The 12612-nt window shown below is 54.6% G+C and overlaps 1 protein-coding gene across 4 annotated transcripts in view; it reads left to right on the plus strand.

Annotated features, from left to right (window-relative positions):
* Positions 1–12318, plus strand: part of CNN2 (calponin 2) — a 13740-nt gene extending 1422 nt beyond the window's left edge. Inside the window, exons 1-7 of one of the 4 annotated variants that reach the window (XM_086411307.1) lie at positions 4155–4284; positions 8636–8757; positions 9245–9311; positions 9419–9556; positions 10463–10579; positions 10702–10848; positions 11318–12318. In XM_086411307.1, the coding sequence (XP_086267433.1) occupies positions 4222–4284; positions 8636–8757; positions 9245–9311; positions 9419–9556; positions 10463–10579; positions 10702–10848; positions 11318–11593 (930 nt within the window). In that variant the 5' untranslated portion in view covers positions 4155–4221 and the 3' untranslated portion in view covers positions 11594–12318. Of the gene's footprint in view, positions 1–4154; positions 4285–8635; positions 8758–9244; positions 9312–9418; positions 9557–10462; positions 10580–10701; positions 10849–11317 lie in introns of those variants that run through there. The other 3 variants (XM_086411308.1, XM_086411309.1, XM_086411310.1) reach the window with 3 other exon arrangements.
* The last annotated feature ends 294 nt before the right edge of the window (positions 12319–12612 follow it).

Here is a 12612-nt window from a genome sequence, read left to right on the forward strand (position 1 = left end):
TGATGTGCCGTGACGTCATAAAGGCCCGTGATGTTGCAGGGCCTTGCTTAAGTACCACCTCCCCCTTCTCGCGGAGGTCGGTGAATGGAAGGACTGGCGGACCTCTCACCCTCTCTGCACTTGGTGGTGGTCCGGGGGATTTTAGGGGTCCAGAAGAGGCTAAGTGAACTACTTTTGCCCAACCTTCCAGCCTTCGGTCCGTTCCCGACTTTTGGTTGTTCAGTCGCTCAGTCTTATTGGACTCTGCGATCTCATGGACTGCAGCACGCCAGTCTTCCCTCTCCTTCACAATCTCCAGAATTTTGCTCAAACTCGTATCCACTGAGTCGGTGATGCCATCCAACCGTCTCATCCTGACTAGGTTTTCCTTTTGATAACGCGGGCCGCTCAGCACCACCCGTCTCTCTCCGGCTCTTAGGGCGCCAGACCTGCCGTTCCAGTCATTCCAGGACGGCTGAGCGGACAGCCCTTTGTCAACTAAAGCGGGATCGCAAATGGTCTATACCTGACCATGCCCTCCTTGTTGACTGCCCGAGATGTCCCAGACCTGAGAGCCCACATATGGACTACAGACATGCTCATTCATTCATCTTTGAAAAGCCCGGGCGCCTCCTAGCAGCCACGGTAGTAACAGAATCCAACATTCACTAAGCACTTACTGTACGCCAGGTACAGTACTTCCACCCCATTCTCCAAAGCAAGAACGGGTGGGCTGCAGCCTGGAGCATGGAAGGGCAGGAGGAGCCAGAGGCTGGGTGTGGGAGAGGACACCTGAGTACAGACGTTGGGAAAGGACACCCAGGGAACATTAAGAAGGGACAGTCAGGGTCTCTGAGAAAGACCAGGGTGTGAGGCAGGCATGGCGGGGAGGACACTTTTCAGCTGTTCTAGAGCCTCAGAGAACTTTCCAGACCTACCTGCCTGGCTTCATAATCCAGGGAGCCCCACTTCCTTGAGGTGGACAGGAAGCTGAGGTCATCCCATCTCTGCCTGTTTCATAGAGAATGCCCTGTATGGGGGCCTAGCATACAGTGGCTGCTCAACCAATGCACATTCTTGACACTGTTACAGGTCACCCCCAGATCATTTATCGGTCACAAAAGGAGAACACAAACTCATCTTTTATAATGGTGAGGCCAGTTGATGTACCCTTGACCTGGGGAGAAAACCCAGCCACTCAGTGGGGGTGAGTGAGGAGGCTGTGGGTCCCTGAAATGTGCAGCGAGGTCTAATGCATTAGCTATATGTGACTCCTAAGTTCTGGAAATGTGGCCAGTGCAGCTGAGGAATGGAATTTTAAACTTTATTTTTATTGAGGTAATTTGTATTGAAGTAGGGCCGTGTGGCAAGCGACTGCTGTACCAGTAATCCCCGTCTAGCGCTTACTTCCATGTTAGGGAGACACTCGACCCAGGGGAGCAAATGAAAGTTACTGTCACAAAAAAGGAAAATGGGGGGAAACAGTTCTAAATCTGAGATAAAGATGCGGAGAAGGACCAGGCTCCGCACTTCTGGGGACAGTCGGAGACTTTATTTTACTTTATTTTATTCTTTTTTAATTGGAGGATAACTGTTTTACAATGTTGTGCTGGTTTCTGCTGTTTTTTGGTTTGGGTTCATCTTCTGTTGGGGACTTCAGAAGATGGCTGGATCTCACAGAACGCTGTGAGTGTCACTTGGGACCTGTCTGGGATGTGTGAGTGGCATTGGAGCTGGGAGCCCTGCTTACGGCTTACTGAGAAGGTTCTAGAAGGGAGACAGTGAACAAGCCAAGCGGAGTTTCAGGTAGAGAGCACCACGGGAGCAAAGGCCCTGAGGCAAGCCTGTGGCTGATTATTGGAGGCAGAGCGAGGAGAAGCCCCATGCCTCTGGAACACAGTGAGCTAGGGAGACCTGGGGACCTGGAGGACACCTTTGTTGAGGGGTGATAGGGAGCCTGGCGGATTGTGAGCAAGGGAGATGCTGACCTGAGTTAACAGGCTTGTCATTTTACTGTAACTATCATTGTTTTCTTGTTACTGCATCATTTGGCGCATAGGACCCCCAGGGTCTCATGCAAAGCCCAGAAGGCCTTCATCGCACCTGCAGCCCCTTGTGCTCACCCACCCAGACCCTGGGGCCCAGCACCCAAGGCTGAGGCTCCAGGGTTTCCTGCAACCCTGAGTCCTCCAGCCGTGGCCCCCATCCCAGAGTACCTGAATCTGTCCCCAGTGAGCCTGCGTCACTCCACAGCCCTCCTTACCCCTACAGTGTCCCCAGGGTCAGTCCTGGACGGAGAGATGGGCGCCAGCGTTCAAGGCTGTAGGGCAAACTGCAGAGGCCCCAGGCCTCTTGGCCAGGTTCCGAGGCTGAGCCAAAATTCCTGAGATTTTGACATGCCCTTATCTCAGCTGACCGGGAATTTGAACCCAGTTGGGGCCCACTGAGGTTGTAAGATTACACAGAACCACATAGTTCTGTAAGCCTCAGGTCCTGAGGGGAGTTTCTCAAATTATAATATTCTAAGCTTTTGGAACCTCAGGGTTTTGAATTTTCATATGTCTGATCTGAATTTCTGGGTTTCAGGAGGCTAAGAATATAGTGTGTTCTCAGTTGTTCAGTTGTGTTCGACTCCTTGCTATCCCATGGGCTATAGCCCACCAGGCTGGCTCGAGCCTCCTTCCCACTACTGCCAGCCCCCACAGTGCCCTGGTCCTGCCCCCTGTGGAATCTGCAAGGAGTCCACCAGTACAGCCCCCACCCAAACAACTCCCCACCTAGACACTGAGAAACCACCCTGTTCCCATACTCAGCCACACTGTCTGGTTGACCACTGGTCCCTATTTCACAGATACTGAAACTGAGACCCGGATGGGAAGGGACTCACCCAAGACCATCCAGCTAGGACTTGAGCTCTGAAGAAAGGAGCCTTCACATAGCATAGAAGATGCATAGTCAGAGAAAGAGTCAATAGACATTGAGAAAGTGGGGCACTGGGAGGGGTGTTCCTGGGAAGGGCAGGGTGAGTAATCTCTTAAGCCCTCACAGATCACCTGTCAAATGTTTCAAACTCCTACTTATGCTTCAAAACCCCACTTCCCATGCCCACTCTTACATGCCTCTTTCCTTTACCCCTCCAGGGGAGCACCCACTCCCTCCTGGGGTTCCTCCACCCCAGACACCTCTCTCTGTCCTGTACGTGTTCACATGGGGTGGGAGTGTCTATGCCAGGGTCTGTCTTCCCAGGGATGGGCAGGGCCAGAGCCAGGAGGGAGTCAGTATAGCTTAGCAAGGGATTGGCCCAGTGACCCTGTCATAGAGCTTTTGATAAACAAGTAAATAGGTGTGTGAATGAATGTTACTGAAAAAGTGAAATTTATTCCTTTACCAATTTATTGATTTATCTGCACAAGCAGGCAGCATGTATTGAGTGGCAAGTGTGTGCCTGGCTTGGTTCCCTTGGTGTCCTCAACTCTACCCCCAAGGCATCTCCTGACTTCAACTCTCTGATGTTACATCTTCTCCCCATTCCCACCATCCCCCAACCCAGAATCTAGGGTCCCTTCTCATCCCCCACTTCCCCAACCTATCTGATTGATCTCTGCACACTTTCAACCACTGATGGTCCCTCCAAGTCTTTGCACTTTTTGTTCTGCCAGGACAAACAATACCCTTTGGACTGGCAAACTCCTACTCCTCCATCAAAGTCCCAGCGCCAATGACCCCCTCCGCTGAAGAGCCTGTCCTACTTCCCTTGCCTACCACCCAGCTAGGAGGGTTTCCAGAAGCGGACCTAGACTGGGAGGTGCTTCTAAGCATCAGAGAAGGGTCCCCCCTCCCCGCATTAGTGTCCAAAGGGAATTAGGGTCTCATTCAACCATTGTCCCCCTCCCATCATCATGTAGAAAGGTTAGTTGAGGCCCAGAAAGCATGGGGAGAGCCGCCCGGAGGCTCCCAGCACTGAGTAGGAGAGGGTGCCGGGTCTCCGCTGTGCGGGGCCCCGTCCCTCCCGGCCTCAGTCTCCCTGGGGTTCCGAGGGGGCGGGGCGGGGGTCGGGCGGTTCAGGGGCTCAGGAAGCCCGAGGCCTCAGGAATCCGGCGCGGCGCAGCCATATAAGGACATGTGCGCCCCGCGCCAATCAGCGGTGGGGGCGGGGCGCTGGGTCCGCGTCCCCTGTCCGCTCGCCCGCCAGCCCGGCCGTCGGTCCGTCCGTCCCGTCCCGCGGCGCCGCGCCCGCCAGCCATGAGCTCCACGCAGTTCAACAAGGGGCCCTCGTACGGGCTCTCGGCCGAGGTCAAGAACCGGGTGAGTGAGGGGAGCGCCCTCTCCGCCAGCCCAGTCCGTCACACCCTCCGCGGTTGCAGGGCGGGCGCCCCGCTGGCCTCCCTGGGCATCGGGGGCGGCTCTCCTCCCCCGAAACTCCGAGGGTGCCTCCGACGCTCCTTAAACTCTGGGGAAACAGTGAGGTCTGTGCTCTGGCACCCACCCCAACATCTAGGAGCGGTTGGGTCCAACCCCTTACCCAGCCCTGCTCCCTCAGCCTCTTCTCGTCCGAAGCCTCCCGCCCACCGCTCTGAACCCCCCAGCCCTGGGCCCCTCTAGCGCTTCAAGGCCTGAGAAGGTCCTGAGGGAACCCCAGCGGCCCCTTCTCATCCCCTCCCCCACTTCTGCTTTTGGACCACTTAACGCTTCGGGGAAGGAAAGGGGCGGGCCAGGTGTTTTTGAGAAGGGTGTGGCCCCCCAAAAGAATTTCCCGACTTCTTACACCTGGGAGGTGGGGCACTGGGTGGGTGGGGGGAGTTAGAATCGAGGGGGCCTACCTTCCCCATTCTCTTTGTCACCATCTGACACACTTAAAGAAATAGCAAAGAGGTCCACCAGTCCCCTGAATGTGACCCTAGCATGTGGGTTTTGTAACTTGAAAATGCGGGCTAGGGCATGGGGGGATGGGGCACACTTCTTTTTCAGAAAGTGCTTTTGGTTCTAGCCCAAGAGGGCAGGGACTTCTGCAAGGTAACACAGCAGGTTCAGTGCATCCAAGGAAACAGGAGCAGAGAGTGATCCCTGCCCTGGAGGGCAGGGGGAGAGGTCCTAAGCCGGACACACAAGGGTTTTCCAGCTGGAGGGAAGTTTGTCATCCCTGTCCACCCCCTAGGCACACACTGTCACCAGGCACCTGGGAATGTGGCCCCAGGGAAGCGGCTGACAGGAGCCTGCCTGGGCACACTGGGGACACAGCCCTGCTGGCCCCCAGGTCTCTGCCAGGTCATCAGACCAGAGGGAGAATTTACACATCTCAACTCTGTGAGCTACTAGCCCATTTGGGAAGCCCAGGATCTGAGCATGGTCACCCAGCAAGCTCCCCATCGATTCCCCCTTGAACACACAATTCCACACTCCAGCAGTAATGCTTTGGTGGGTGCAGAGTGTTGACAGTCCCCACCCAGCCGAGACCCTGCTTAGCACATGGGGTTCAGAGACATGGCTCAAGACGGCCCAGACCCACGTAGCAGATCAGAGGCAGGGTCAGGACTCGAACCCAGACCTGGCATAGTCAGTGTCCAATGGCCAGCAGTCCTCCTGGGCAGCCGGGCATCTCCCCCGAAGCAGCAGGAAGTGGGTGAGGGCGCAGCACCTCAGCGGGGTGGGGGCAGCTTCCTGCGATGGAGTGGGATGGAGGCAGGTTGTTACCTGCCCTGTGGGGGATGAGGTCAGAAGCTCCTTGTAACCAGCCCTCAGTCTGCGGGCCTGGAGAATGGGCAGGGCCCTCACCCCCTCACCGGAGTCACCTCAGGGACCCACCTGAATTGGAAACCAGGTTCCTGTTGTTTCTAGACCGTCCACTTTGAGAGGAAGAAGACCCCCTGCCCCCCACCCCAGGCTTCAGTCCCACTGCTGGATGGCATACAGGCAGGCTGAGGTCCAGTGCATACCCTTGAGATCTCTGGCTGGCTGGGGGGTCTGGACCGCTGGGAACAGCTGGTCCTGATTTAGCAAGGAGGCAGCGGCTGCATTCCTGGCAGTTTGCGGTGGGGAGGAATGCGCTGAAGGCCAGCTGGGCAGCAGGGTGGAAGGCAGCCTAGCTGGTGGGGCCAGACCAGGCACCCCTGCCCGGGACCCTCCCTGGCCCCAGCCCCAGTGAGCTGTCGAGGACGAGGATGGGGCCCAGCTGGGCAGGCAGGCCAGAGATCCAGACCAGCCTGCCTGCTTCAAGTTCAGCGACCCTAATAACACCCCCTCCTCCCCCACCACCCTTCTGCCAGGCGTGGGAACCAGAGACAGGAGAGGGAGGAGATCCAAGGAGGGAGTGGGCTGAACAGATCAGGTTCACAGGCCAGCCTCCCGCCTTTGTCTCCCCTGCACTCTGAGCAGCTCAGCCCTGATCTCATGTCTAGGGGTTTATATGCAGGAAGCAGGAAGTGGAGCCCAGGTCTGGAAAGCCTTAGGAAGACCATTCAAACATAGCTGGGGAGACAGAGGCATGAGGTGAAACCTGTCCATGGTCATCGAGGTGGGGGCTGCAAGGGCAACTCTGAGTCCTTGTCTCTAGGGGGTGTGGAGGAGAGAGCACGGCGGGCACAGGGTGAGTAGAGGTGAAAGAGGGGTCTGGGGTTGGGGCTTCCCGGGTGGTGCTAGTGGTAACCCGCCTGCCAATGCAAGAGACATAAAAGACGCAGGTTCAATCTCTGGGTTGGGAAGATCCCCTAGAGGATAGCACTCCAGTATTCTTGCCTGGAGAATCCTGTGGACAGAGGAGCCTGGTGGGCCATGGTTTGTGGGGTCGCAAAGAGTTGGACACAACTAAAGCAACTGGGCAGCCAGGTCCTCAGGTTTTTACCACCCCTCCAGGGAGCTGCCTTGGGGCTGTACACACACACCCTGTCCTAGGCCTCCCTGGACGCTGTGGGATGCTGCCCTGGGGGCAGCCAGTGCTGTATGTGTGGGCAGTGTGTGTTGATGGGGGAGGATGAGCCTCCTTAGAGAGAGTCTGAGTTGGGTTACCTCTTGTCACTTGTCATGAGCTTGGACCATCAGCTAGGAGATAGATCATACCGCAAAAGGTAGAAAAAGCTAGGAAGAAGATAAAGCAGGGACTTCCCTGGTGGTCCTGTGGCTAGGACTCCACACTCCCAGGGCAGGAGGCCTGGGTTCAGTTCCTGGTCAGGGAACTAGATTGCACATGCTGAAACTTCAGAGTCCGCATGCCACAGCTAAAGATCTTGTATGCCGCAACAGCCAAGCCAAATAAATAAATATTGTTTTAAAAAGAAGATAATAAGGACTGGGGGTGGGGGATGCAGAGGGTCGTCACAGCCAGGTGGTCAGGAAAGACCTTTCCAAGGAGGTAACCTTCAAGCTACAACTGGATTGAAAGGAGGGACCTGTGCAAACATGAGTCCAAGGTGGCAGCATATGAAAAGGCCCTGAGGCAGCCACTAGTGTGGCCAGTTCAAGGAGCAGAGAAAGGTTCAGTGGTTCCAAATTAAAGGTAGAATTATCATGTGACCAAACACTTCTACTCCCTGGTATATACCCCAAAGAACTGAAAACAGGTTTTCAAATAAAATTTATAAATGGATGTTTATACAGCTTGACTCACAAGAGCCAAAAGATGGAAGTGACCTAAATATCCATCAGCGGGTTAATGGATAAGCACAGTGTGGTCCCTCCACATACAGGAGCATCACTTAGTCAGAAAAAGGGGTGAAGGGCTTCCCTGGTGGCTCAGTGGTGACGAATCTGCCTACCAATGCAGGAGACACAGGTTTAATCCCTGATTTGGGAGGATCCCACATGCCATGAAGCAACTAAGCCTGTGCACCACCACTGCTGAGCCTATGCTCTAGAGCCGAGAAGCTCTGACTACTGAAGCTCACTCACCCTAGAGCCCGTGCTCCACAAGAGAAGCCACTGCAGTGAGAAGCCCACACTGGCCATGACTAGAGAAAAGTAGGCACAGCAATGAAGATTCAGCACAGCGAAACAAATAAATAAAATTATATAAAAAGTGGAGTGGAGCCCTGACACTTGCTACATATGGATGGACCCTGAGAACACCATGCTCAGTGAGAGGAGACACAGAAGGACACACAGGGTGTGATTCCACTGATGGGAAATGGCCAGAACAGGCAGATCCACAGACACAGAGAGTGGGTTCCTGCTTGTCAGAGGCTGGGGAGGTGGGGAGAGCTAATAGGGAGGGGCTAACTTTTGAGGTGATGGAATGTTCTGGAACCAAATAGATGACGGTTGCACAACCTCGTGAATGCACTGAATGTCACTGATTTATGAGCTTTAGAGTGGTACATGTTGTATGTTTCTCACCATAATTTTAAAAACAACAGAGAAAGGCCAGTATCTCTTGTGCTGGGAGACCAGGGAGGTGGCAGGCATGGAGGCAGATCCTTTAGGTGGAGGGTGGTGGCAGGGCCATGTTGGCTGCCCTGGGGGGTTAGCACCATTGAAGGTAGATTAGCCCGGATGTTTATCAGAGAGAGACTGGAGTTTATCTGTGTTGATGGGAAAAGGGAAGAGTCTCCTCCAATGGTGTGGGGACCTCCTGACTACTATGTTTCTTCTTTCCGCAAACACTGGGTCTTGCCCTATGAGGAGCTCCACTGGGCTCATCCCAACCCTGTGCCCTCTACCCCTCCAGCTGCAGTCCAAATATGACCCTCAGAAGGAGGCGGAGCTCCGAAGCTGGATTGAGGGACTCACTGGTCTCTCCGTTGGCCCAGACTTCCAGAAGGGTCTGAAGGATGGGATCATATTGTGCACGTGAGTGTGTGTGTGCACTGTGCCCATCACCCTGACATGCTATGCATGATGAGGTCATGCTGTGTGTGACTCCTGCCTGCTGCTTCTTGATGAGTGTCTGGTCTTGCTCTTCTTTTTCCTGTGTTACTTCTTTGATCTCTAACAGGGAGCATTCTCTTAGGAGAGCCTTAAGGTTTCTGGAGGCCTTTCTTTGCTGCCCCTAATTCAGCTGTGGTTCAAACATTCCATGGTTTGCACCTTAAAAATCTTCATGGAAATTCCCAGAATCACTGGATAGCTCAGTGGTTCTGAACTGCATTCCCAGCACTGGTTGGTGTCATTTTTTGGCATCTTTGTTTCTTTGGTGGGTGGAGACTGGATTGTAATAGGGGAAACTTAGGTCCAGAGAGAGGGTGGCCAGGAAGCCGTGAATGAGTCTTGGGTCTCTGAGGTTCCCCTACACTAATGGAGGTTCCCCCTTTCCCCCCACCCCATGTGTCCTCCTCAGACTCATGAATAAACTGCAGCCAGGCTCAGTCCCTAAGATCAACCGCTCCATGCAGAACTGGCACCAGGTGAGGGACCAGGGGGAGGGAAGTGGAACCAGAATGGGGCTGGGGGACCCTATCTGACAGGTGGGGAGACCAAGGCCCCTCACCACCCTTCTCTTGTCTCCTCCCAGCTAGAAAACCTCTCCAACTTCATCAAGGCCATGGTGAGCTACGGCATGAATCCTGTTGACCTGTTTGAGGCCAACGACCTGTTTGAAAGTGGGAACTTGACTCAGGTGCAGGTGTCTCTTCTTGCCCTGGCTGGGAAGGTGAGGCTCAGAGAGGGTCAGCAACCTGCCCAAAGTCACACAGCAAGCCAGGCAGAGATTTTTCAGATGCTCTTCATTCATTCTTTTACAAAGATTTCTGAGCACTCATGAGGCGCCCAGCACTATGAATTCAAGGGTGACCAAGGCAGACACAGTCCACCCCTTTATGCACAGGCAATAAATGAACCTATTCTTTTTAATTATTTTTTAAAAATTTATGTGTTAGCATTTTTAGGTTCACAACAAAATGGAGTGGAAAGTACAGAGACCTCCCATGGCCCCACCCCTGCACAGGCTCCCCCACTTCTCATGCAGTCAGTGACCCTCCACAGGCACCTTGTTACACCCAGAGTTCACATTAGGGTTTGCTCTTCAAATCATTGCTTTACAAATTATAAATTGGGAGAAGCCCCTTGAAAGAAGAAAGCATGATGGTGACATCTAGGGTCTAAAACTGAGACCAGGGCAGGCTGGAACAGCATTTCAGGAGGAGGGAACAGCGACCTTCTGCCATGGGAATGGGGGGTTGGGGGGGTTGTGTCAGGTAATTGTGTTTTGAACCCCCTGTGGCTACTACGTGGGCAGTGAGGCCAGGAGACCAGTGAGGAGTAGGGGACAGGTGTGGGGGAGAGATGGTGGCTGGGGCTGGGTAGAAGGAGGTGATAGAAGGTGAGAGAGATGGGAGGTGAGGATGCCCCCCACAGTTCTTGGCCTGTGCAGCTGGAAGGGTGGGGCTGCTCTTGCCTGGGGAGGGAAAGCCAGGGGTCAGGGAAAGCCATTGAGTCCACAGTGCTGGGTGGATGGTACAAGGCCAGGTTGTAGCTGGATCACCGGTCCTCCTCTGGACTTGGATACCTGGGACCTGGCTGCCCCAACCATGATACTCCCTTCCCACTTTCTCCCCAGGCCAAGACAAAGGGGTTGCAGAGTGGTGTGGACATTGGCGTCAAATACTCAGAGAAGCAGGAGCGAAACTTTGATGATGCCACCATGAAGGCGGGCCAGTGCGTCATTGGGCTCCAGGTGGGCACCTGGCTGCTTCAGCATCGGGGTGCATAGGTGGTGGGCTTCTGGTGGCTCCTCAATTTCGGGGCAGGGTCTGGAGGCTTTGTGGAGGCAGCCTGACCTTTCCTGCCTCCCTGCAGATGGGCACCAACAAATGTGCCAGCCAGTCCGGTATGACAGCTTATGGCACCAGACGGCATCTGTATGACCCCAAAAACCATATCCTGCCCCCCATGGACCACTCGACCATCAGCCTCCAGATGGGCACAAACAAGTGTGCCAGCCAGGTGGGTCGCCCCAGTTCCCCTAGACCCCCCTGCCCTGACTCTGCCTCAGCTTTCTGTGTGTCCCCAGGGAAGTTACTACCCAGCTCTGCCTTGGTTTCCTTCAAAGTTGGATGCCCAGAGGCCCATCCAACTCTGATATTTTTAGATCCTGCAGTCATCACTTTTCCTGCTGTGTATCAGTTTGATGTATCAGTGTGATGCTTTTGGAGCATTCAGGTCCGAGTCAGGCCTGAGCCCCAGCCTGGGGAGCTTCCTGGCTGGCAGGGAATCTGGACCCAAATGTCAGATCGACTCAACACAGAGTCAGAAAAAAGCGGGTTCCGAGCAGGGCTAGGAAGAATCTGTACAAAAGGAATGTCCACTGTGAGTGCACACAGGGAGGCGGGAAAAGGTGTGGGAACCCTCAGGAAGTTCTCCTCTGGGGTTTGTTTCTCCTCTTCCCTCCCTGATGTCTTTTCTCTCTCTCCAGGTGGGCATGACGGCTCCAGGGACCCGGCGGCACATTTATGACACAAAGCTGGGGACAGACAAATGTGATAATTCCTCCATGTCCCTGCAGATGGGCTACACACAGGGTGCCAACCAGAGTGGTCAGGTCTTTGGCCTGGGCCGGCAGATATACGACCCCAAGTACTGCCCTCAAGGCCCAGCGGCCGACGGGGCTCCAGCAGCTGCTGGAGATGGCCCAGGCCCAGGGGAACCCTCAGAGTGTCCTCCCTACTACCAGGAGGAGGCAGGCTACTAAGACACCCATGCGGGCCATCTCCCCACATCATTGCCCCATCTGGGTTTTTGGGTCTTTCTGTGATTTTTGTCTTGTTTTTCTACATGTCTGAATGCTGCCAGTTGAGACTCTGGGGGAAAGGGGTGAAGGCCATATCCAGATGCATGTGGGGTGGGGGGTCCCCACCAGGGCAGCTCCAGACATCAGGTTTCCCAGCAGACTTTAGGCCAAGCTGTTAGGGGGAAGAAGAAACCCAGGCAAGGAGGGGAACTGGCCCCAAGTGGTTTCCGGTTACATCTTCCCTGCTTCTCTTTTCTCTGCCGATCAGTTTGTGGTTTCTGTACCCACAGAAGTTTCAGGCAGTTTTAATGAAATGAAAATACTTTTTGTTCAGGGGAATGGGGGCGGGGGGCGGTGAGGATGCTGAGAGAAGGTCAGGCCACAGTCCCAAAATATTTTAGGCCTCATGGATTTCCCTAGGACTCTCAGATCACCAATCCTGGGCCCTCCCAGGGGCCCAGTGGGGACACTGAGGCCCAGGCAGGACAGTGGAGTTCTGAGCGCTTGAGACAAAGTCAGCCCCCACCCCCGCACTTGTCCCCACTCCCCCACCAAGTACTGCACAGGGACCCCCACCCAAAGGCCTCCACAGGGACCAGCCCCTGCCCAGGAGCCCTAGGACCAAGAAATAATGTGAAAATACCAACTGTGGACCAAAGTAAATAAAACCTCTTTTTGGAAATGAAGGTGTTGGAGCTGGTGTCCAAACTACCTGGAAGTGGTGCCTGTCTTGGATTCCCTCTGGGGCCTCCAGGGTCGGGCAAAGGGCAAATCTCTTGAGTGGGTCCTCAGGACTGCAGCTTCATCCAGCCTACAGGCCTTAGTGCATTTACTCCTCACAGAGGAGTTCTATCCTGACAAACTCCTCTTCATCCTCAAAGCCCCATCAGCAACAACCCCTTTCTGGAGCCCTTCCCACACTGCTCACCCTTCCCAGCACCTTCAGAGCTGTGGATTCACACACTTGTTTCATTTTCATC

This window comes from Bos grunniens, chromosome 7 (genome assembly GCF_055505025.1).
Source record: "Bos grunniens cultivar Pamir isolate PY7600 chromosome 7, Bosgru_T2T1.0, whole genome shotgun sequence".
NCBI classification, from domain to species: Eukaryota; Metazoa; Chordata; class Mammalia; order Artiodactyla; family Bovidae; genus Bos; species Bos grunniens.